Source organism: Rousettus aegyptiacus, unplaced genomic scaffold (assembly GCF_014176215.1).
Source record: "Rousettus aegyptiacus isolate mRouAeg1 unplaced genomic scaffold, mRouAeg1.p scaffold_m13_p_7, whole genome shotgun sequence".
NCBI lineage: Eukaryota > Metazoa > Chordata > Mammalia > Chiroptera > Pteropodidae > Rousettus > Rousettus aegyptiacus.
In genome coordinates this window covers 23,492,165-23,519,297 of record NW_023416310.1, presented here as the reverse complement: position 1 = coordinate 23,519,297, position 27,133 = coordinate 23,492,165, and the positions used below count along the sequence as shown (strand labels likewise).

At 38.1% G+C, this 27,133-nt stretch overlaps 1 protein-coding gene across 25 annotated transcripts in view; it reads left to right on the top strand.

Moving 5' to 3' along the window:
• Positions 1 to 27,133, top strand: part of SLC8A1 (solute carrier family 8 member A1) — a 338,333-nt gene that overhangs the window by 299,722 nt on the left and 11,478 nt on the right. For all 25 annotated transcript variants that reach the window (XM_016141927.2, XM_016141925.2, XM_016141944.2 and 22 more), the window contains one exon: positions 8,171 to 8,446. In XM_016141927.2, coding sequence (XP_015997413.1) covers positions 8,171 to 8,446 — 276 coding nt within the window. The remainder of the gene's footprint in view (positions 1 to 8,170; positions 8,447 to 27,133) is intronic.

Genomic DNA, 27,133 nt, shown 5'->3' with positions numbered 1-27,133 from the left:
TTGAACTGATTCATTTTGCTAATGATCAAACTTACATGGAGCTAGAACTCCTTAGTGGATCCATTTTTCACCTTGTCGGTGGTTGCATTTACCAAGAAATATTTCTGTCACATCGGATATTTTTTGGGCTGCGTTAACCATCCTAACAAGGTCCATAATGGCCTGAGCTGGTAAGCATGCTCTTGTTTTGTGGAAAATTTCACCCAGAGATTCATTTATTCCAGACAGAGTTGAAAGTTATTTGGAGAGAGTTGCCTTCTCATATCCCATTCAGTACTGTTACACATCACCTGTGCCTAACCGTCCAAGTATGGGCTGTAGCTAGCACTGGCATTATGGGACAGAATGACCCACAGATATCTCTATCTTGGAAATTGGGATGATTAACAGCCCTATAGAGGTATCCTCTAAGAACAGGCCAACAGTCCAAGTTATAAGTCTATAGCAGTCTTGAACTCACACTCCTAGATGTGGGTGCCCAGACATGGTAGGTTCTAGATGTGGGGTCTCCACACTCATTAGGTTCCCCACTAGCTAGTGAAGAAGGACCTCTCAGTAAACCACCAGGCTTGCTCTCAGACCTTTAGCTGCATGGGACTAGGATAGGAGTACTAGAAACCAACAGTGGGGCTCACACCCTGCCTTAGGTCAACCAGCCACACACCAAGAGACTTTTCTCACAATCTAATTACATTTTGAAGAAAACTTCAAGAAGTAGAGTTCTTAGGAAAAGGCTGGTATAATGTCAAAGTACAGATTTTTCAAAGGCAAAATTTTACATGTACTGAAAATATGGTAAGTAATCACTTCTCTTAAAGAACCTAAGGATAGATGAACATTGTACAGTTGTGTCTCAAAAGTCAACTACGCCAGTGTGGGGAATGAAAGACATAATCTAGATATGGCATTACGATAGTGGGTTGCTGATTTATAGGTGTAAGACATTGTGTGACATGGCCACCAAAACCCCAGTGTGTACATTAATGCAAGTAAATGTATCCAGAATGAGAAAGATGAAAGACCTTTCCCAGTCCAGATGAGTTAACTGTCTCTCAGAGTTGCATCCAGCTCCAAGCACCATATTCTGAAAAAGAAGGATCAACTGAGTGCTCAGAGGAGCATGGCCATCCTGACAAAGGAACTTGGCATGAGGACTGAGAGTGATGTCAAAGTAGCCAGCTAAGCTACAAGTGCCTCAAGCAATGTCATGTGGAGCAAGAATGGCCTTATCCCATATGGCCTAAGGGATGGGACCCGGACAAATTAGTGGAACTTAACAGCCCGAGCCAACAGCCTGAGCTTCTAAAACTTGGATTTTGAGATTATGAACTGCCTAATAGTTGAGACTCAAGTGTGGCACTGGTGACCATCTGGCAGAGAGATTTTAAAGGAATCCATGTTAGATTGTTAAACTTGGCTCTGAATCCCTCCCAATGCTTTAAGTTCAGATATTTTTCTAATACCCACATGTTTCAGTTGATAGAATCAGATACCTGCCTTTTTTTATAGATCTTATAGATCTAGAATTTGAGTAAATGGTGTTTTGAGGTCTTGAAAGGAATGTCTTGCAATATATGTGGATGAAAAATTGCAGACATCTTTTTTTCATCACAGAATATACAAGTAACTACTTCTTGACCATTGGGTTATAGGGAAATGTTTATAGCACTTTCTCCAAATCCAGAACAAGGGGTAAATTCTTGTTTGGAAGTGAATCCTTAGCTTACTAAATTTAGTGACATACAGAAATTGTTTAGAATTGAAAGAGATGGATAAATATTTTCTCACTAGAAATAAGATACAAGCATGTAAAAGAGGAAAGGGAGAGAAGTCTTTAGATCATTGAATGAGCAAGACAGTAAAAGCCACTGGGTTTAACTCAAGCCTGTATGCATCTCTCTCACATACACACACACTCACACACACACACACACACACACAGATACATGAAAGCAAAGGAACAAAAATTTAACAATTGAATCACAGTTCTCAGTTTTTTCTCTTAAAAAGAGAAGGGGTAAATTAGCAAATTGCTAGGGTTTATCTTAAATACTGTATGATTCTGTCAGAACGTTTGAAAGAAAAGTGAAATGAAAATCTGCAACGGAAGATAGAACTTGATTTTAATTACTATATATCAGGTTGAAAAAAAAAAAAGGTTGTGGCTATTGAAGAGAAAGCCCATTCGATCAAATTAACTTATTAATTTGTTTGAAGATGATAAATCTTGGTGCTCAGAAACTAAAGAGGGAAAAAAAGAAACTAAAGAGACACAAAATTAAAATCAACCCCATGTAGGAAAAAGTGAATTAATTTCAAAAAGAAATGATGCCCCAAAAGTGTGTAGAAGGTAGAAAACCACTGTAGAAATCTAGTTTCACAGTTATAGATTTGTATATTATACTTGTTGGGCTTAGGAGGTCACATGGATGACAGTGTGGTTGGCCACAGATGTCATCCTATATCCATCCTGTCATACTTCTGGAAAGTATCCTGATTATTCTCACTATTCCATAGTGGAGGATTCTCTTACAAAATGAAAATAGACTAATTATAGATAAATGAATACCGAGAAGAAATCAAAAGTGAGACACTTCCTCAGATTAACAGCAGCATAATTCTCCAAACTGGTTTCCATTACTAATTTGTGATAATGTAGGCTGGTTTCCCAAATTCTAGAATACACATCAGGATGTTGGATTCCAAACTAGATGGTTGACCTTTGAAAACTAGAAAACCTTTGCCACACTCTAAAGCACAAATTTCAAAATAGTGGCAACCATGATGCCCTCCCATTATTTATTGTCCTGCTTCCTGTGTTTAGTTGGTCCCCAAGGATGTAAGAAAGAGCATATGGCTAATTCAACAAAAATATAGATATCTAGAAAATAGAATACAAATATTACTGATGGTACATCAGTGTTTTCACATTTCTAAAAACATTTTATTTATATAGCATTTAGGCATTGGGAGAATTCTCCAATTCAAATTTTGAATCAATATTTGACAGATGCTATACTCCTCAGCTTGCTTCAACAAGACATCACGTGCAGTAAATAGTCCCCAGAATGTAAGACCAAATCCCAACTCAGCCACCAAGTCAGTAAAATAATTACCAACTGTGTAATTACTTTACAAAGTCACTAAAATTTTCTGAACTTCAGGTTCTTCATATATGTAATGGAATTAATAATGCCTACCTTGCAGGGTTATTGTAAAGATTAAATAAAATCAGGTATGGAAAAAATTTAGCTAAATGCCTGTCATTTAAGACATTTCATCATATTCTCTGTTACTTCCTCTTTTGTCTTAAAATCAAGCAGCTCAGGGAAGCTGTAACAATAATATTTCATTCAAACAGAATATAGATTCTGTGAAATCAGGATACTTGGGTCATATCGATTTACTGTCCTCCTTCTGACAAGTAACATTGATGGAATAAGGTGCATCTGTCTGAATAGGGGGTTACAGTTTCACAAAGGAATTAGATATTTCCTGTTCAGATCTTCACCACAGCTGAGATGTGGGAGTTAGCAAATTCATTTGACAATGAGGAACTGAGGCTCAGGAAGGTCAGGTGTCTTTCTCCAAAAATAAGCTATCAGTACTAGAAATTGACTTAAGTTTACTAACCCAAGTGTCCACTACACCTCAGAGAGAGGCCAAACTCTGAGTGCCCCAAGAGGGATAAAAAGTCATGTCTGGCTTACTTTAGATGCTGTGTTATCTGCAAGTGCCAAGCCCAGGGGTTGCCTTTCAGGAACACTTTGTGCTGATAATGCTTTTGTTCTCAAGCTTCAGAGCAGCGTCACTGCAAGTATTATTCTATCAGTAGTTGAAGTGATGCTCTCTCCACTCTCTGTGGTCTTAATGATTTGGCTATTTCTGTAGTTATATTTAGGAAGTCCAACATCTATCAAGGAAACCATTTAAAAGGCGATGGGACAGATTAATCAAATACAGCTTTTTTGTTATCTCTCCATTAGTGGAATCCATAAAGCTGAAAAGGATTCCAAGATAAGAGGATCCTTTGCTTGGGATCCTATGAAAGGAAACCCACTGGCCTAACCATTTCTTTGCTAATGCAGAGGAGGGACTCGAAAGAACTACGTAGCCTCCAGGAACCCTGGGTTGGCAAACACACAGACCTGGCAGATTACAATCATCTTTGTCATCACATAAAAGACACCCACAGGTGGTTTTTTTAAATTAATACTTCACTGATCTTTACAAGGAACAGACTTTTAAGTATAGTCCAGATGGTAATGGATGAACTTAACATTTCTTTGTCTTTCTCCAAGAGACGGTAATTGTGCATCATGCATGGGAGTCTGGTGGTCATTTTTAATATTTAAATGACATCTGAGTAGGAGATTAAAATTTATAAAGAGCATTGAGATCCCCGGAAAAAGGGATGGGAAGCCACTTCTACTTTCAAATGCAATAAAACAGATGGGCCTCCCATTCTGGACTTAAGCATTAAAATATTTAAGATTCTTTGTAATACTGGAAGTTCACAGAAGGAAACCTCAATATCTCAATATCCGTCTCTCTCTCCTCCTCCTCCCTCCCTCTCACCCTCCTTCCCCCCTGTCCCCGCGCACACTCTCTCCCATTTATATTGCATTACACACTTATAGATCATTAACTTAATTCCAGAGAGCAAGATTCCATTTTGTTTTTAAAAGACTGGAATGTAACCTTAAGACGCAGCACAGGGAAACAGTAAGGATCCTGAATAGAGGAAAAATAATAACTACCATGATAATTATTATCTTGAAATGTCCTCAAACACTTTGCAAAGGTGATCTAATTATTCTCCTGCACATCCCTCATGGGAAAGGTGTTATATTTCCATCCTGAAGACAAATATAATATCTACTCTTGATTTATAAGTGTCATTCCTTCTAAGAATCTTCATTTATTTGTTTTCTTGTTCATCTTTACAATATGGACTTAGACGCCCAAAATTAAGTAATTTTGTAGAGTTAGAGGCCGAATAATCTGTTTCTATGGATGATTAAAATTCAGTGCTTTCCAAACTTTTAGTCATATACCCTGTGAAATTATAAAATGTACACAAATACTGAAATTTAAAAGGATCAAACACAAAATAAATATACCTTGAAAGTCTAGGGTTTTTTTCTGTTCTTTCCTGGGGTACGTGTAACCTCCTTCCCCCCACACACACGCACTTTGGAATGGGGAGTTGGAGAGGAAAGAGGCAGAGAAAAAAAAATAACATGGTTCTCCTCTTCTTCTCTCCTTAAAATAAACCCTGGCAATTGCGGTTCTTATAGTGAGTTCTACTTGGAGCTAACTTGTAGGGCAAAAGGGAAATAGGGAGAAATGTTCAAGAAGGGGAACAAAAAGGAATGGATAAGAAAGGAGTGGGTAACAGAAACACTGAGTGGCTCTTCCCCGACGACGTAGGTGGCTTCCGGCAGGGGTGCCATATTAGTTTGCTACAGCTGCTATAACAAAATACCAGACTGGGTAGCTTCAACAATAGAAATTCATTCTCTCACAGTTCTGGAGGATAGATGCCCAAGATCGAGGTATTAGCAGGTTTGGTTTCTCTTCTTTCCTTACTTGGAAGAAGGAAGGGGCTGCCTTCACGTGCCCGCACATGGTCTTTCCTCTGTGTGTACACAACCCTGCTGTCTCTGTGCCCCAGTTTCCTCTTCTTATAAGGACACCAGGCAGACTGGATTAGGGTCCATCCTAATAGCTTAATTTTAACTTAATCATCTCTTCAAAGGCCCTGTATCCAAACACAGTCATGATCTGAGGTGCTGAGGCTTAGGTTCAATGCATGAATTTGGCAGAGACATAATTCATTCAGCCCATAACATGTGCTTTTATTTAAAAGTATCTTCTGCTTTCAGGCAAGGGTGATATTAGAAGTATGTAATAACCATACAGCATGAGTGCTGTAGGAAATGGTTATTACAAGATAAACTGAGGCATGTTAAATTTTTCAAGAGTTTGACCAAACATGGATTCAAACTGGGCAGAGTCAAACAAGCACCCCACCAAGAAGAGCTAAGGGAAGGTCTTTTATAGAGCAGACTCAGAAGCAAACCATGAAAATTTTCATTGGCTATAGCTTAAGTAGTTGCCTTATTTGGGAAAGCCTATGGGTTGTGATTGGTTCTTCTTAAGTTTTGTTTTCTTAGATATGAGTATATTTACAAGAATTGACTCTGGCTTAGGTTTTGGTGTGCTTATATAGGTTATCAAGGTGTTAGAGCCACCCAGGTCTCATGACCTCCTTGGTTAATTACTTTAACATGGTCAGCAATGCATGTTCACTGTAGTGACTCACACCCTCTTCGATCTGCTGACCTGACTCAAGTTCCCTGCTTAGTTAGTCTCCCAAGGTGATCCCATCCATTCCATGGGAGTTTCCTCAAAACAGTTTACTGGAGACCCTCTGAAGCCTCAAAAGTGAGGCCGCTTCCTCCACAGATCCAAGTTTGTTTGCATGATAATTCTGACCATGTGCTCCTTGAACAGTGGGCCATTCCTGTAAAATGACAGGTGAGAAATCTAGACATTCCTTCTGTCATGTTTTCTGAGAGGCACATTTCCCTCAAAGCTCCTCTACTTGAAGAGGGTTTTCTCATTTGTGACCTGCGCCAGATGGCCTCACCATGGACTGTCTCATGAAGAGCACACACACTTTCTGTGTCTTGGCGACCTCAGGTCACATAGTCAGCTGGAAAGTTTGACAGCCTCACCTGCCAGTTGCATTAGTTGAATAAAGGAAAGTAAATCCCTCGTGATGATGTTGGGGGGCTGAGGGTGATGCACAAAGTCCTCAAGGAGATGTTCTTTCCAAAATGCCTAGAAAGCACACAAACATGTATTTGCCACCACTTTAGGAAGAGCTGACATTCAATACCCCAATTTAAAAATGAAGTCTTCATTTCAGAATGCTATTACTGATTTCCTGGTTCCTTTAAATGGAAATCTTTATACATTCTTTCTTCATTGCTAATATAACATAATAGGAAAAAATTGTATGTGTATATAAAGTCACTAGAAATTAATACACTCATTTAACAAGGATTCAGCCAGTTTATCCCCCATGCTAGAAATAGGACACAAAAATGAACAAGTTCCTGCCCTTGAAGGGCTCACAGTTACCTAGAGAAGAAGTAAAGTGGACAGGCACAGTCTAGGAACTGGTTCTCACGCGCGGGAGAATCACCTAAAGGGCTGTAGCACCTCCGGCCCCGGCCCCACTCCCCTAGTTTCTGATTCAGTGGGGCCAGGAATTTGCATTTCTAACAAGTTCCCTGGTGGTGGTGACGGTTCTATTGCTGCTGCTGCTCTCTTAGGAACCACACTTTGAAAACCACTGATCTAGTGTTTCAAGTGCTGGGAGGCTATAGAAACTCTGAGGATGAGTTCCCAGCATTGGCTGGAGGGTGAGGGAGGTCAGAGAAGTTTTCATAAAGGAAGTGAGTTTGAAAGGACAAGTGGGGAAGGATAAGGAGGGAAGGATTGGGACATGCCAAGTACATTTAGTTCTAAAGGACAAAAGTAGGAGAAAGTACATATGGTTTGAAAAAAATGCAAATAATTCCATTTGGCTGAGATGAAGTTTGAGTTTGAAGTAGGTGCAGAAGATAAAACTGGAGAAATATGCATGGCCCAGAGCCATGGTTGAGGGCTCTGTGTGAGCATTGTCCTACAGGTGATGGAACCTGATTTTAGAACCATGAATGCCCAGAGCCAGACTCGAAGCTGGGAGAAAAGAACTCTGGTAGAAGATCTCCCATCAGTTAACTTTCTTCCAAAGAGGCTTCTTTCTGAGCCTAGCACAGGGCTTTCCAGTCCTTTAGAAGAAATACATTTCATTTCTCTGAAGTGAAAAATCTCCTTGGAAGTAATATGAGAGGCGGAAGGGTATGCTGATTTCATATGACCAGAACTGAGTTTTTGCCATCAACCCATGAGCCCTGGCAAGGGGGCATGACAGTATTTTAATAATTAAATGATGATGATTGACTCTTGGAAAACCTTCAGCTTCACCTACCTCTAATGGCCTCCTGGTCACTCAGAAGGGAGGGATGGCAGGCCTAGAAAGGAGGAATTAGAAGAGAAGGGTACCCCAGTAGCACAGGTTGTGATGAAATGTGCTTCATTCCCTTTTCTCTAGGGGAAGATGATGACGACGATGAATGTGGGGAGGAGAAGCTACCCTCCTGTTTTGATTACGTGATGCACTTTCTGACTGTCTTCTGGAAGGTCCTCTTTGCCTTCGTGCCCCCTACAGAATACTGGAACGGCTGGGCATGCTTCATTGTCTCCATCCTCATGATTGGCTTACTGACAGCTTTCATTGGAGACCTGGCTTCCCACTTCGGCTGCACCATTGGCCTAAAAGATTCTGTGACTGCAGTAGTGTTCGTCGCACTTGGAACTTCAGTACCAGGTAGAGAACATATTCATATGTGATTCCCTCAGAACTAGAAGCCCATTTGCCTTATGACCTTTTATTGCCTCACCATTGCAAGGACTGTGACAACAAATCAGGCCTATTAAGGTGAGAGCCCAAAGATATAAATAATGTCATTGCTAGAATATTGCCATGGCATTTTTCAAGGTTAGAAAGCTGTTCAGTATCATCATGATGACAGAAAAGCATTCCCAGAGGGGACCGCATGGCCTGCATGGAGAGAGCACATTGATTTGATGGCTAGATTGATAGATCAGATTCCCATTTCAATTAGCACTTTCAAAAACACAAAATAAAACAAAATTATAGACTCCTCTTCCAGGACAAAAATTTCTATTTGGTAAAATTTGGATGATTTCCATGAAACTCTGCATTCATTGAGTCACTAAGATAAATATTTACTAAAGATCTGATACAATATCCTCTTGACCTAGGTATTAATGTATTAATGGGAGGAAATAAGAAGAAACAGACATTGATCAGGACAGGGAAAAGGGAATCTCACAAAGTGAGCAGTTTCTTTAGTTGTATATTTCCTGGATATCCTTTTATGCATTCTTATAAGCTGAATTTCTCTTTTAGCCTACAACTATAGCTGATTATGGTTGCTCAGACTTTTGAGTAAGAAATCATCCTCCCAAACATGACATTGACAGCAGTGATGTTCAGACTTTGGTGGGCATCAAAATTACCTGGGAGGTTGTTTAAAAAATGCAAATGCCTGAGACCTATCACTAACCTATGGAATCAGAAGATCTAGAAGTAGGGCACAGAAATATATGTTTTAAGCTCACAGGTGATTCCGGTGAACATCAGAGCTTATTGTAACTAAAGTTGTAGATCTATTCCCCAGCACTAGTTGACACCTCAACAGATGTACAGCCTTAACTTTGAGCAACAAGATTCTCATTCTCTCCTTGAGAGGTCAAGTGTTACCATGGGTTTGGAGAAAGCGAGACTTGAGACCTACAGCCCTGCCAATGGCATCATTCCCTTTCCATGTTCCACATTTGCCACAGCCTTTCTATAAATGCAGTGATTTCTACCAGTGCTTTGCATAGTTGGGAACCCTGGCTGTCTGAAAATAAGTATGGTTTAAATCATGTGTACCTCTTCACTGGAATCCACTAGTTGCTCTCCACCGAGATATTTATTATCTCAGTGAGTGTGGATAAGTTACTTAAGCTCTCTTAGCCTCAGTGTCTTTAGTTGTAAAATTGGCATAACCATACTTAACTTGCAGAATTGTGGTAAAGACAAAAGAAAATACCTCAAAATTATGCATCTAGTAAAGCATCTGGGACTAGAAGGAATTCAATAAAATAGCAGCTTTTGTGATTGTTATTTATGTTGAACAGCTTAGGAAGATCTGACCAGTATAAATATGGACACTTCAACCTTGAGTAACCAGGGATGAAAAGTCCAGATTTATATTGGTCGGCCATAGCACATGGTGCTATCCAACTGACCTACCCTTTGAAAGTCCTGTATATAACCGAAGGAACTAAAGATCATGGTTATCCATTGCTCCGTCTGTGGCTTTTTTAAGAAAATGTTTTGCGGTGCACTTTCCCTAAGGCTTAAATCACTAAATCAAATGGTGCCCAAGTTAGCATACGCTGTTGGCCATGGGTTTAACCCTCAAAGAAAATATATGCAAATTATGGTGATGAAGGTGAAAATAGATTTCTCATGACAGTTATTCAAAATCAGCCTGTGATAAGTCAACAGTTGGTCCTAACAAATGCATAACTTGGTTTCAAAAGAACAAAAAAAAAATGCTTTATCTACATCAAATACTTGTCCCCCCCCCAAAAAAAAAAATTTGTTTTTAAATTTCCCAACTTCTCATCTCAATACCCCCAAACTGGCTCTTTTTTCTATATACCACTCTTCTAAAATGGCACCGTGCATCTCTTATATTAATAAACACTTTTGAATAGTGTGCAGCCATACAATTAAAAAAATTTTTCTGTAACATGAACTGTGGATTACTTTATGTTTGGAAGAGTCATTTGTTCTGCCACTTAAAACCAACTCAGTTCCCAGGGAGAGGCATCAAGAAGTAAGGAAGCCTATTGGGGAGCATACAACAGAATCATTAGTTGTCAAAATGGTTTCCCTACACTGCTATAAATTCTTCCTATTGGGATACAGATTTCTTTTCTCTGTTACTGGGAGCATTCCTGTAATTTGTTGCAATATTAACTGTGCAGCCTGCTCCCCAAACAATATATTCACCGGTAATCTCACATAATCATATCTATATAAACAGACTTTTTTTTTTTTTCAAAAAACAGCCGTGCAAATTGAACAAGATGCTAAATGAACGTAATATTTTTCTGACTTTATTCTTCAATCCTGATTATTCTAAATGGTGCTTTCTTTTATCTCTTGACTTAACATTATGCTATTGTTCCCAAATGACAAAGCCCAGTTGCCATAGGCAGAAGAATAAGGAAAAGTCATTCTCTTCACATACCACCTGCCATTAATTGGCATCCGTCCTGAGGCTCAGCTTTTTCTCCAGGCTGATGTTTTGACACTTTTCTTAGAGTAGAAGGGATCCTGGCTAGTGTCTGATAATGCTGCCTCTTCTGAATTAAGACTCTTAGATTCTTAGCTTACAAGAGCCTGATGGGCATTGAAATTTTCCCCTCCCTCCAGGCAGGATTGAATATCTACATATATCATTTGAAGTATTTTTTTTTTTTTTTTTTACCATATTGTTCAAAATCTGTGGGAAAAAGAGCTTATGACTTTCAAGGTGAGACAGAATTTCTTCCTCAGACCAGCTGGTAACAAATGCTCATTATAATTCACTGGCAGAGGACTCCTGAAGGTCTTCACCCACCCCTCCCTAACCTTAGGTCCACATAGGAGCTTAGAGACCCGTTCCAGTTATTAGAGAAAAGGCCCTCTTTTTCCAAATCACTTGTTCTTAAATAGAACTACCTGTCTGGAGAAGAGCATCTTCTTGAACTGTCTCTTTCCACCTCTGCACATCTTTGTATTAATAAACTATTTTGAAACGTGTTGCAGCCACATAATTACTTTTTTTCTGAACATAAAATATGGATTATAGTTGGAATGAGCCAGAGCCTCTTCTCTCCTCAGTCCATGCTCCCGTCCTGAGCCATCACATCTGTCCCCGTGGTTTAAGTGCTATTGGTGTGCCCATGACTGGCAAATGTATATCTCCAGCCTCAACTTTTCCCATAGCTTTAGATTCATATACCAAGTGCCTTCTCTATATCGATGCTAGGTGTGTAATTTGCAGCTCAAAATGACTGTGTCCAAAATAGAACTGTTGATTTCCACTGCCTAATTGCCTTATCCTTCAATCAAACCTATTCTTCCCAGATTTCACCTTTCTCAGGAAAACAGTATCATCATTCACCCACCTGTCCTTGATTCCTTTTTCCTCATCCCCACAGTCAATCCATTTATAACTCCTACAGATCTAAAGTATACCTTGATCGAACCCCCTTAGCTGTCTCTGCCACCACAGTCCTGGGCTGGGCAGTGGTTCTCTTCCACTCAGACCCTTGCAATAGCCTCCTGTCTTCATGCCTCTGTTATAGATTGTTTTAAGATATAAATCAGACCACAGTTCTGCTTACGATCTCCCAACGGCTTCTTATTTCACTTAGGATAAATTTTAAAAGCATCACTCTGGCTTACAAAGACCCGTGTGATTTAGCTCCTGGCTGTCATTCCCTTCTGATTTCCTCCTTGTCCGCTGTTCTTCAGCTCCACTGGCCTTTTTACTATCCCCATGCACCGAGTCAATTCCTTTCTCAGGATCGCATGCACTAGCTTTCTAAAACACTCTTCCATTTCGTTTACACAAGACTGATTCTTTGTCTCAATTATCTCTCACCCTAAATGTTGCTTCTTCAAAGAGACCTTTTCTAACCATGCAATGTGGTCAATCAGTTCTGTATTAGATCGCGCTATTTTCTATAGAGTATTTGTTACTTCTGGATTTTTTTTTTTTGGTTTATTTATTTTCGAATGTTATTATTGTCTAACTTTCCTGAATTGTAAGCCTCATGGGAGCCAAAATCTTGCTTTTCTTTTCTCTATTACATCCCTGTCTCATAGAACAATGCCTAGCTAACACATAAGTAATGCAGTTGTGAATATGTGTTTGTGTGTATGTAGGCATGTGTTGTATGTATAAATGAATGCACAAATCAGTCATTTACACATTAGTATGAGTTGTTTTAGTCAGATTGCTTTCTTCCTAACACCTTCCAGAGACAGTTGAGAATTAAAGTTATGAATGAGGGAGATGAACAGTAGATATTTCTGTATTACAGCTTATTTTTGAGGAATAGAACATATCTGAGTAGGTTATTGTAAGAAGAGGCAAAAGGAACTTAAGAGCACTAAGAATACCAGAACAGAAACAATTTCTCTCTTGCATAATTTTGGCTATGGTGGGAACTGTGATGAGGAGCAAAATATTTTTTTTTGCCTTTATTCTTTTTTCTGCTTTAATCCCTGCTTTCAAGACCCAGAAGGCAGGCCAGTACTTTAAAAACTTTAGGTATACTCTGTGGAGTGCTAAATAGGCATTTTGCAATAGCCTGGCATGGGTTCATAACTATGTTATGTCGTATTGCTTCTATAGAATAACAGTTTCAAAATTCAAGGGAAAAAATGAGAAGGAATATTTGGAACCCAGCCTTTTTTGTACTAAGGACCACCTATAATGGCACATTCTTTTAGCTGACAATTATTTACTTGGGTAAAACCTGGGTATATTGGGTCAAGAAATTCCAGTTTCTGTATCGGATTCCAAATATGAAATTTCCTTTCACCTCTTGCTCTTATTGGATTCAAATAAAAATAAGAATTCTTTCTTAATTACACAGAAAACTCTTGGATGATGATAAATTAGAAATAGTTTTACCTCACTAAGTCCTGCCTTGGTCTTTCTTCATACATCTTGAGCGAGCTTATACTGAAGCTTGGCTACTGCCCCCTGTATCTTCTCTTTACCAACTGTTTACTCCTGGGGCCAGGACAGTTTAAAACTCCAGTATTCTAGGCTGTTCCTTAGCCTCTGGCATTGTCGGATTTTCTGTTTGCTTGGAGTGTTTTGAATATCCTTTGAATTCTGTCAAGTAGGAATTATTTTCCTCTAGAGATTTTAAGGCATGAAGAGAAGGGAAATAGACAATTATAAAGTTGTTTCACATTTTGTGTATAGAAACTTTTTTAAAAATAAAACTTTGTTTTAGAGAAAATGCACATCGTTTTTAAATTACATCACTTCCGGACGTCTAAATGCCAAAAGAAGAGTTTGATATGCGAATAGCTATACTAGCTGTTCACTTTGCTCTCTCAGTGCACTGTTCATGAATGTGCACCAGGGGATATAGTGCCAAGAGCTTTAAAACTGAATTCAGGAAACTGGACTTCTAACCATTATTCATTGTGTAGCTGGAATCGATTTCTTCATACTCTGATCCTTGCTTTTCTTGCCTGTAAAATAGGCATAATAACACATGGCAATTCGAGAAGAGTCATTGAGGGAATTCGTATTATGGATCTCAGAGCACTTTGTCAACTGACAACTGGTATAAAATGCAAGAAATAATTACCATTATTTACAGAGATTAACTCAAAAAATGTCAAAATGAATACAAATCATGAGAAAATGAGAATATGGGAAAAGTTTGATCAGCAGAGAAACTTAAAATTTACCACGTAGCTTCACTGTATGCTAGGCATAAGCATTATATATACATTATCCATTCTCTGATTTAGGTTGTATCAAGTGATATGAAGTGATTTTGCCTCTTCTCAATACTTTTTTTGGCTCTTAGACTCTTCTTTTGAAAATGAGACTTTCTGTCATTGTGCTAGAAAACATTGCATTATTTGTTTTTGCAACAAGAAGATTCACTATCGATGGTATAAATTTTTTAGTTTTTAATTTCCTAACTTCTAATTATTCAGAAAACTAACATATTCTATAGTATACTTAAGTAATAAGTACATTACAATTTATTATGTCTTGCTGCCTTATTTCTCAGGGAATCCTAAAGTAATTTGAATGGTTATACAGGTTATATATTGGAATCTCAAGGAATCACCATAATCTAAATGGTACCCATGGAGACATATGAAGTACTACACCCATGGATGTATATAGTGGCCTGTCTAAAGGCCACTTTATAGCATATAGAAGATGGAATACTAGGATCTTGAGTTACATGAGGAAATTAAGGCTCTTAAAGAATACTTGATTTGCCCATATTTAGTCCAAGTTTATATCGATGGTAAGTTTTGGAATCCATTTTATCTCTCTTTCTTATAACCTAATACTTAACCACTCTATATTCTACCTTGAATTTTTCAAATAAGCATCACATTCTGTCTTTCCCATATATCTTACAATTTTTTGGAAAATCTCATTTTTCTCTTTGTCTCCATTTTAGCATTGTTCATTTTTAACACATCTAATAGGGGGACTGTATTCAAGCTCCTTGAGGTCAGACAACATCATTATTCCCTTTGGCAGGAAAACAGCTAGAAAAGTCCATGCTTTAAATAATATCAGAAATGAATAAAGATCAATTTCTATGCGTAAAAACTCTTAGCATTTCCTACATGTAAAAACTTAAACACTGAGACAACTAGAAATTCTTTCAAATATGTTTAGCTCTGACCAAGCTGGCATACAATAGAATGCCAATATAATCCACGTCAGCACAGCCATGGAAGTGATGAGGAAGTGGCATGTGGATGTGACCACAAAGGGAGATTTGGTTATTCTGGGCCTAGACCAAAGCTGTCTGTATACAAGGCTACCCAGGTACCGTGCTCGTGGGGCCCAGGAAGAGCATATTGGGGCACTCTCCCAGCAGTCATGATTTGCAAAGTCATGTTTTACTAGAACCTGTGGAAATCATGTTCCAATCTTTTAGGCCTTTGAGCAAAAGCAGCAGGAGTCTGGGAGTCATCATCGGAAGTTACAGTCTAAGACATCTATCAGTGCACACTCAGTCTACCCCTTCCTTCCTTAACCACAGAGATGGGGTCAGAAGAGAATACAGCAGGACCCCGCCCAAAACAAACATTCTTCTCAGTGGATATTGTACCTAGTCAGGCTGAATTTCCCTGGTCATCTGGTCTACCTTGGAGAACTGCAAAGAATTAGATTGACTCAATCATTTCCTCTTCTCCCATGCCACTTCAGATAGTTTTGTTGTTCTCATTGCTGGGCTCACAGATAAACTAACTGATTTTAGCTTTTGTCTCAGAAAAATTAAACAAAATATTTTTAAAAAGATGCAGTTAATGAATATGCACAAGGTAGTATAAAAGAACATGAGCTTTAGAGTTGAGTAGACCTGAGTCCAAACCTACCTACCCTACCCCACTTAAAAGGTATATGAGAGCCCCAGAGGCAAATTGCTTAACTCCTCTCAGCCTTACGTTTTCATGTTCCCATTAGTCGGGTTAAGGAACTATGCCACAGAGTTGTAGTAAAGATTACACATGACCGCCTTTTTAAAGTACCCGGCATAGGATCTAGAATATAGTTGACACTCAAAAAATGTTAGCTCTCTTTTCCTTTCCACTTCAGTGTACTGATAAATGGGTTTAGGCCTTTCGGGGTGTTTAGTTCAGCTTGAATAGTTCAATCTTATAGCAACTTAAAAAAATAGAAAAATCAAGATAATTTTCAGACTGTCTACATTATTATCTTATGTTAAAAATTCTGGTGAGGTGGACATCCCTGAATGTGTTCCTGTTTCCTACAATCTCATTGACTCAGTTTTATCCTCTGAACATTGGCATTTCAATTCAGAAAACACTGGTTGAAGAGGAAGTGCCATAGCTACAGTGTGCATACATATTTAATTAGATGATTAACATTTCACATCAACTTAAATGGAAATGAAAACATAATTACTTTACTTTGAGTCAAGATTTCCCAATGGTTGTGGTGTCAATTTCCCCAAGAGGATCCTAAAGGGCAGGTATATGTTGCCTCCCGATATTCAACAGTCAGTTTATTTTTTGTTTTTTGGTTTTGCCACTAAGAAAGGTCAGGACTGCTGAATATGGGCTCTCTGATCTGTAGTCAGTCCAAGAGTCAAAGCCACCTAGCGACATGGCCGGAGGAACAGCATTAGATGGCCCAAACCATTCAAATGCTTTTCCTACAGACCTTATCTTAACCTCATGCCAGCAAGAAGCTATCTGGAGGTAACGACGCTTCAGCACATTTTCCCAGGAATAGGTAATGTCATTAGAGTGGAAGGAAGCCTACAAAAGCAAAAATTCACAAGGACAGAGTAAAACAAAGGAAGGCTAGACACCAGATTTCACAAGATTTGTTCCATAAATGGCACAAGAGCTGCCTGTTATCCTATATTTAAAAACAGTGAGGAATAGACTGTACGTAGCAGGCCCAGAGCATTTTGTAAAACTCTGGGAAAGATCCGTTATGAAACTTTTTACATCCTTTATTCTTTCTGCTCAATAGAAGTGTTTGTTGATTCAATACTTTTTTTTGTTGTTGGCAGTTACATACCCCGATTTATTTTCTCAAAGGGATGCACTACATGGGCATATAGCATTGAGCGCAAGGCTGGAGGGAACCAGTGTAATAGCAATGATGTCAATTGACCAGGAGGTGGTCCAGGGAGCAGGGGTACTCAGTATGTGTCATGAAGCTCTTTGGTCATAGGATTAGTACCCCAAATCCCACACGAGCTACCATCACGCAGTCCCACAAAGAGTCACAGTGTAATAGAAGGGGAGCTAAACATAATTAGTCTCTAACTGGACCATCTTATATACTCTAGGTTAGCCAAAGCAAGAACACTTGGCAGAAACATCATGTGTATAGAGGAGTGAGAGTGAGTGAGTGAGTGTGTGTGTGTGTGTGTTGTTTGGAAAGTTGGTGTTATGTATGAAGTGAACGAATGTAAATTTCCTCTTCTTTTCAATCTCAAGGTGTATTCCCAAGGGAGCAAGCCTCAAGTGTCATGAATGCATTAGGCCTTTTTGCTCTATGGGGATTAAAGAGAATGTGGGTATCTAACAAGTGACTTGCAAGTGTTGAGGTGATGACTTTCATTGCTCCATTTTCATATTTGAAAATAAAGTAATTAGAATGAAAAATTTTAAGGACATTATTTTGTTCTTTTCTTTCAAATTCGGGCCTCAGCCTACATTTTAACAACTTTATTGAGGTATAATTTACTTACCGCAAAATTAACCCATTTGAAGAATACAGTTCAGTGATTTTTTTTAGTAAATTTACTGTGTTATGTCTCCATGACCCTAACCCAATGTTAGAACATTTCGTTATCCTCATAAGATCCTTCTTGGCCACTGACGGGTAATCCCTACTTCTACCTCCAGCCCCAGGCACCCATTAACATACTTTCTGACTCTACAGATGTGTCTTTTCTCAATTTTTCATAAAGACCAATTTTAATATACAAATGTCATAGATTCTCTACATAGTAGTAATTATACTTACTCTAATACATAATGTTAGTGATTTATCATGGGTTCTGTAAGATTTGTAAACAATTTTTATTTTGTTCATAATAAAATCTCTATAGACATTTGCAAATTACAAGTGTGAGATATTATGGAGAGTCATCACTTTGTGCATATATGGATTTGTATACCTTTTAAAACAATTCCATTACCCTCCCTCCAACAGTAACCTTGGCTCATATAATAGGAATTGCTGGGGGGAAATGTTGTAAAATGGTACTTAGAATTAGCACTATGAATCTTGGGGTAACACCTTGTGTTTAATGATATATACTAAATGTCCTTCGATCAGTTGTTTATAACACAGTACTAAAAAGGCAACTCAGCTTTGTACTCTTATCTATGGCCCCAGCACGTCACCCTCTCCCTGCTGGTCATTGGCCCCTGAATCAATACAAATCCATGGAAACCATTAGGAGGAGAGTAGAGACCAAGGCCCATTGAACAGAGGCCATAGGTATGATCTCTCTGCATAAAGAATGTCAAATTGTTACTAAATTCAAAAGAAAAAATGTGGGCTATAAAAAAAAAGCCTAACTTAATTGCCATGCCATGGGCACCACATGAACAACAAAAGGAATTTATGGCCCATTGGTATTTTTAGAAGAGAAGGCAAATAAAAATGCTAACTCAATTTACAAGGCAAATTTTACATGTGACTATAAAGGAATTTTAATATCTGTTGGGGATAGTGCATATTATAGATATGAAATCATGGTGGTTGGCATTTATGCATGATGCCAGCTGGAATGCCGTCATTACTCCTCGGCACACAGACCTCACATCCTGCCTTTTCCCAGGAATGAAGCATAAGCTATATATTACTTGTTTATACTCTGCTTTATTCCAGAACAGGATTTAAAGCTATAAAATGCTTCAACACTGTTCAGCCACCTTTTCTGGCACATGATTCAGAAATGCTAAATCTATCGGTGACTACATTTGATTACCTTTTTTAGCTCAGCACATATAAATCCTATTTTCTGTGCACAAGGAGAAAATAGCTTGTTTTGGTTCTATTATTTACAATCAGGAAATTATGTGTTGTATTTGCTCCTCCCCTACCCACCCTCTGGAGCCCAGGGGGCTTTTTGGCATGGTCCTCCATCCACTGCAAGCTATTATTAGGTTATCACTGTAAAACATCGTGGTTTTAGACAAGTCGGACTTGCTTTCATTCTGAATTAAAACGACCCCCTCTTGGGTCCGCAAATGGTCCCAGCAGAGGACTAATTATATCTTTTCATTCCTGGTTTACAGCTGCAAACCAACAAATAACCATAAATATGCAAAAGGATCGTGAAAATGTCCTTCTCTGAACAATTCTACGTGTAGTTGATGCTTCTGATGGCTAAAACATGGCAAACCAAAACCCCTAAACTCACGCGTTTTGTCAAACTAGAGAACATCAGCGCTTACGGTGAGGCTGCGTGAGAAGTTATGCCAAGTGCGGCCCACCCTCTCATCTGTGCTTCCAGAGTTTCACTGTGAGAAAGAAAAGGGACAACCTGACACCAGTGACTTCTGCTGTGTCAAGTGTTCTTGTTCTGAGAGAAAGGATTAAGCCCTGTCTTGTACAATTGCTACTCCTGAGCTGAGTCTACAGTGGAATATTAGTGTCAAGTAATATTCAGGAAAGAAAAAACACTGTTTGACAGATGATGCCAACCTCTAAGGAGGATGCCCAAACTGAGGCCCTGAGGCAATGTGGGTTTCTTGATCATTAAATATTCAACTGATCTTCCCTCTACACTAATCATTAGGCACTAAAAAGGAGAGTAATATCATTTTTTTGAAAGTGAAAACGAAGGAAACAATATGATACAATGGCAAGGCATAGGCTTAAGAGCCATTCTGCATTTTTCATTCAGTCATTCTGCAAACATTTCATGAGCACCTACTGTGTACTAGGCCTTGTTCTACCTGGTGGATGTGGAGGAATAAATATGACAGACATTTTATGTTCAATCCCATGAAGTTCACCCTCCAGTGGGAGGAGATAGGTACTTAACAAAAATAGGACAAAATTTCAGATAGCAACGAGGTTGAACACTGTTTAATAGAACAGGATCATGAAATCATGGAACAGAGTGTGTCTATGTGGAGGGGTATTTTAATAGGATGGCATGACTACTTATATCGCTAATCTTTGGCAAATTATCTAATTACTCAACCTCTGGTTCTCCCCCTGCAGACTTACCCAGGCAATTCTAGTCTTAGAAAGTATGAAAAAGTGTTACTTTTTCTTAGACTCCATTTCAAATAATACCTTTGAATAACTACAGTTCCTTGAATAATTGTCCTTTCATTCAATGTCATTTCATTATAATGTTGATGAAATGCCTTAGGAACTTAAATCATATTTATATCAATTAGCCTATGGTAAGATTGGTTTCATAATATGCTGTTTTACCAAAGTCCTAAGAACCCATCAATGATGTTAAGCGAGGACATACTGTATTTGATGTTTTCCTTCTCTGGCAGGTGAGACTCTCATATTGCTCCCTTGCCACATCTTTTCTTACCAGCTGGTCCCCAAGTGCCCTGAGTTTTCCTCCCTTGCACCTCTTCTCCTCCCAATCTAAATATTCTGGGTTAGTTATGATTTTGGAATATTCAACAGATGACTCACATTAAAGCATCAGTGATTAATGATGATATCATAAAGGCAGAGCATTTGCATTTAACGCAAAAAGTGTTTCAACAGTAACCACATTTGCATACCTTCATTGTTTAAAAGTGCCTTTGTATAATTTCTCTCTTTGATACCCAGCAACTCTGAGAGTTAAACAATCTAATCTAATGTGTTATCGGATTCAGATCCTGGGGTAATATCTGGCAAGAACATAATTTAATGAAGAACCCTGGAAACCAGCCTATGGCATAAGGATCTGAGCACTAGGAATCACAGACTGTGGATGATAATGCCACCCACTGCACTCACATTCCATCTGATCTAAGGGAGCTTCACTTTCCTCCCCTGAAAAAATGGGGCTGATAGTACTTGTTCAACTCGGAATTGTCAGGAACAGCGAATAACATAACATATATGGCAATGCTCTGGAAATTGTAAGATATGAAAATAAGAGCTATTTGTCTAAAGACATTTAGTATCTACTAAGAGCTGCGCTAGGTGCCTGGGAGAGAGACAAGGACAAAACTTGACATTACTGCTCAGCCTCATCACATATTCTTAGCAGTTTAGATAGAGTCCGACCTCTTATTTTCTGGTCTCTGCGTTACAAATTACATCTCTAGTAAGAGCCCAAGTACAAATGATGAAGGACTTCGGTATTACATCCCTTCCGAGACATCTCAAGGGCATAAATCTCTTAACAAGCTTGTAAAAATTATTTGTCAGGTCAAATGAATACATGAAGCAATTTTGTGGGTTGAAGTCAATAAAACATACTGTTCATAAATGAAATATAATGTTGCTGTACTATGAAATACAAAAGTAAGGGGGGATTTTGGTCCTGCTTTACAGTTCACCACTGCTTATCAGGAAAGATTGGAAGGAAACTGCCACTTGGAAGACATACACACATTTTCCCTCACAGCCACTCCTGGGCAAACTTTTATAGTGGGCGAAGTTTTTTTTTTTTTAAGATTCTTCTTCTACTTAATGGCCTGTCTCAGGCACCTTCCTGACTCTGGACTCTAGTCCAGCCCATGACGGTTAGGAAATGTCCTCTTCATCTCTCTCCTTTCACACCATTTGAAACATACCTGCTTTGTATGTAGCATGTATGATGCCTTCCATCCAGGGATCCAAGTACCATAGACATGACTACTGAAAAGATCAGAAAAGGCTAAAAAGCAACTCTCCTTCCCTTCTCAGATAGACCCTGTTATTTGCATAAGACTATTTTTAAATGTGTAGTATCAGCCTTTTAATAACATGAGTCATAAATTATATATTCTCTTTGTAAATAAAACTCACTTTGTAATAAGAAAAGAGTAAAAAAAATCTTGAAATCCCACCATTTGCATTCTTGTATCTATCTTTCAAATTTTACAATCCCAGGACATTTAAATATTGTACAAAATGTGTCTATATAAAGATATATCAAATATTTACCCCACGCTTTTTTTTAATGGACTCATACAAGGTGAAATTATATATACTGCTTTTTCACTTAGCAGTGTCATGAAAATTTGGCTTTGTTAGTGTCCCTTACATCGTGATTTAACAGTTGCACAATGTTATATGAAGTTGTAATTTGTTTTACCAAAAACAATGAACAATTTGTTTCTAATTTTTCTCTAAAACTCTTTCCTGACCATTTCCATACATAAACTTTCACGCTGATACAATTACTTCTAACTCTCCAGAAGCAGAATTTCTAGACCAAAGATTTTGTGGATCTTAAAGTTGTATGCAGTGACATTTTCTATCTATTGAGTTGACTCCATTTGCCTACTTTTCATAGTGTTCACATTTTCCTAAACTTATAAAGCACAAAGCAATACTTTCAAAAAGATGTGTGTGTGGAGTAAATAACCGGGTAAATATCCACAGGTCAAAGTACATGTTAAGTGTCTTCATTGTATTGTCTAGATTCATAGTCTTAGAATCATTCCACTAGAGTCCTTTGTAGCTCATTAAGGCTACCTGAAGGTGAGAGTGAGTGTTTTATTTTTATTCCAGGTTTTCTATTAGATCTTTCTCAGCTAGCTCTAGCTCTAACAAGACTTGAAGCACCACTAACTTTATCATTTCTAATGTAGGACTTGAGAAAAGGAGGGAGAAGATATTCAGATAGGAGATGGACGTTCCAGAAATAGAACAAAGCATAGAAGAAAGAACTAGGCTTCAAATGAAGGAGGATTGAGAGAATGAGGTAGATTATTAGGAAGGAAGAAGCAGCGAGATGGAGGACACCATTTTGTGCAGGGCAGCCCTGGACTGTTTTTGAGGCAAAAATTGGATTTCAATTGTATCTAATAACAAACCACCAGGCTTGGGAAAACGACAACTCAGCTATTCATTTGAGCCCCACACCTGCCATGCTTTTTCTTTTCAAAATTAGGAAAGTGTTGCTGTCTATAAATCTTACCAACTTTTCATCCTCATGGACTTTATTACTAAAATAAAGTTTTATTATAAAAGAAATAGAATTATGGCTCAAAATTGAAAATATAAAAAAAAAGATGTCATTTTCAAAGAAGGTTCATTCAAGCCTATTTTTATGTCCTATGGAGATTGTGTAAATATGCTAGGAGAAGCCAGGAACTTAAGAAATAAAAAAAAAAAAATTACTTTATCAGTCAAGGATCTCTACCATTGTTCTAAAAGAATGAAGGGTCTTCCATGAAAATAGTCCTTTCTTAATGTTTCTGATTCATACAAATATAATATTTGGCTAAAGGAATCAGGTTGATGTTTCTATTAGAACAATTTTCTTTTAAATGATCAGCTGTTTTAACATTGTGTGGTTATTGTCAGAGTTGAACATGCTGAAGTTTCTGGATATTTTCTTTGAACCCTTTGTCATTTTGAAATTTAAGATGTCAGTTATCAAGTCCTTGTTGACATCCCCTGGTCTTGTGCATCAAGTCACAGCCAGCGCCCCCATGGATTTGTGGTTAGAAACGTGATCTCCAGGTAGGATCACCCTCCTCTGATCTGAACCACAGTTTCACCTCTTACTAGCTATAGTTGTGGGCAAATTTCTTAAACAGTAGTCCCTCCCTTATCTAGTTTTGCTCTCCACAGTTTTGGTTACCTGCAGTCAGCCGCAGTCCAAAAATGTTAAAAGGAACATTCCAGAACCAAACAATTCATAAGTTTTAAAGTGCATGCCATTCTGAGTATTGTGATGAAATCTCATGCCATCCCGCTCCATCCCACCCAGGATTGAATCATCCCTTTGTCCTGTGTATCCACACTATATATGCTACCCACTTGTTAGTCACTTAGTAGCCATCTTGGTTATCAGATAAGCTGTCATTGTATCACAGTGCTTATGTTCAAGTAACTCTTATTTACTTAATAATGGCCCCAAAGCTATTCACATAACTTCCATTACAGTATATTGTTATAATTGTTCTATTTTATTATTCATTATTAATCTCTTATTGTACCTAATTTATAAATTAAACTTTATCATAGGTATGAATAGAAAAAAATACATAGTATCTATAGGAATCAGTATTATCCATGGTTTCAAGCATCCACTGAAGGTCTTGGAATGTTTCCCCTGCAGAGAAAAGATAACTGCTGTAGTCTGGAATTCAGTTTTGTCTTCTACTCATATGGTTTTTTTGTGGATTAAATGAGAATCCATATAGAGTGTCTCACTTAAGAAGCCTCATAAATGTTAACTGTTGTTGTCCTTATCACCATTATCATTTCTGGATATCAAGGACAAACATTCTTCCATAATTAACCTAGCTGAAGGAAATCATAATGAAAGATTTTAATATCATTAACATTTTCTTTATTATCACGACAAAGAGTTCTGAAATATAATAATTGGTAACTTTAATCATCCTGCACTAATTTCCAGACACCATGATAAGCCTTTTTGCATTGTTTCTTGTAATCATCTTTATAGCCGTATAAATGAGGACTTTATTTTCCCTGTTTTGCAAATGAGATGTCAGAGGCTTAGAGAAGGGTAGTTATCTAGAGGTTACACAGCCAGTACATGGCAAAAGGGACTAGAGTCAGATTTTACTCCATAGCTTAGTCTCCTTACTGCCATAACTAGATACATTGTGCAGGCCACAGTAATTGGGACTGGCATTCTTCAGTAACAATAGTGGTTACCCACAGAATAACACAGACTCAGGCTTCCAAAGCAGCCGCATCTCAAGGACAAGTCTCAAGGACAACCATGTTAGAACACAGCTTCTTTGCTCCACATCCACCTCATAGGGTTAGGTCTCTTCAGACCAAGAGTGGAAGGGGGAACAAATGACCAAGCAGTTGAATAGAATAAGCTCCATCTCAGATAAATCATCAGAGTTCTTTGAAAGGCTCAAAATGTTCTCCTTGACCTCAAAGAATTAGAACCAGGGATTTTTTTTTTTTTCCAACAGTTTTAGCAAACCCTATGAGGCTTGGGGTTTGAACAAGGAAGGAAAGCTTTGGTTCCTCTCTTGAGCTATGAACATCATACTGAAAAATAATCTCATTCTAGTGTGTTTAAAAAAGGACTATTATCATTTTCTTCTGAGAACATCTATCAAACCAAAATTGGGAAGGCAGATCAAATTGCACTATTAGTTTGTGATCATTCTCTTTTAGCCTTGTGTTCTCTGAAAAATAAATGCTGGTTATTTTTCTCTTTTAATTAGAATTAAGCTTTCTTTAAGTTTAAAATATACCAGGATTACAGATACATAATACGAAAATAAGTCCCAAGGGAAACCTTACAAAGTGTTAGCATTCAAATTACATCAAAGTGAACAATAATGTTATTTGATAATAAGAAAATTGTTTTTTGTTGTTGTTGATTTATGTGTCAGGGATATTCCATGAATTATCTCTGCTAATCTGAGGAAGGTACATTATCTTTATACAGATAATGAAATGAGGGCTATGAGTGGTTGGTCAGTCTCTGGATCTCAATCTTGTTGGAGGAGCTTTAAAAAATCCCAATGTTCAGGCCATATCCCAAATCAATGAAGCAGAAATATGGGGTGGGGTTAGCAAGTTAATATTTTTCAAAAGTTGCCCTGGTGATTCTGATTTGCAAATGCAGATAAAAATGAGAAGCAGGTGTCCTGATCTGTCAACATGAGTCCTCTTGAGCTTTTCACTTACCTCTGTTTTCTTATTTTCTAAAAATAAGTCATGTCACTGTCTCCATTTCTTTTTCACTTGCTACAGGGATAATTTTATGGGAAGAAATTTTACGTGTTTTTCCCTTTTTCAGTTTTTACCACCTCTCTCCTAACTGGTCATTAATCAATCAAATATCTGTAATTCCCTGATCTCTTAAACTTCACTTGGAAGCCAAATAAGGACTCTTTTCATATAAACCAGTCAAGTGAATGAATGAGTGAGTGAGTGAGTGTGTGTGTGAGTGTGTGTGTGAGTGTGTGTGTGTGTGTGTGTGTGTGTGTGAGAGAGAGAGAGAGAGAGAGAGAGAGAGAGAGAGAGAGAGAGAGAGAGAGAGAGAGAGGTTTTCGTATTTACCTGTGTAGATAAGTATCACAACTAAAGATAAAACCTTGTTTAAGGGCCTCAGTGACAGAAGAATTAGTATGGAAACATACAGTATTCCCATTTGAATTCTAGGAGAGCAAAACAAGAAGTGCAAGGAAGGAAGAATAGAGAGAGAGGAAGGATATGCATTTTTAAGCAACAATGCCTGCCTTCCAGCCCAGATTTAGAGCCTTAAACCAGAAGATCTCTAACATCTTTTTATGACTTAGGGTACATAGAATTTTCAAAATAAAGAATCTCTTTGGTTTAATTTTATACACTATTACATTTTTAAACTCAGAGAACCATAAAGTTAGTACATCTTTAAAAGGGTATTATAATTCCCCAAAAGTTTAGAATTCATACAAGTCAGAATTCCTTACTACTTATGGATTCTCTTGGGATCCTGCTCTGTTGTCTTACAAAAATAGCTAATAATATTGAGCACTCATTAAGTGCCAGGCCTTATTCTGAGTGCTGTTCATGTTAACTCATTTCCTCCAAAACCTATAAAATTGGTCTGCTTCTTACCTGGCAAGTGGAAGAGCCAGAATTCAACTAATTTAACTAAATTTTCCTCCTCCCTTGGCCTTTCATAGTAGCTGTACAGAACAGGGTTTTTAAAAAATAAGAGCATAGCATAACTTAAGAGTGGGAAGACTTTAGACTTAAGCAGTCCCAGCCCTTCCACCAAGCCCATCCAGGTTGTGTTATGAGCAAATGACCACTGCATCTGAGGGCATCACTGTCTGTGAAGAAATCAGCTGCTCCTTACTTCTCCCAAATTAGCTGCTCCCTAAAACTCAAAGATCTATCCCTCCCATCAAGGCCCCCCAAACTGTGGGTATCTGAAGCACTAGCCTCCATTACTATGCCTTAGAGCTATGGTTTTCAAACCTTGGTATAAAAAAAGAGTAACCTAGGGCACTTGTTTAAATGCACATTCCTGGGTCTTTTTCCTCAAA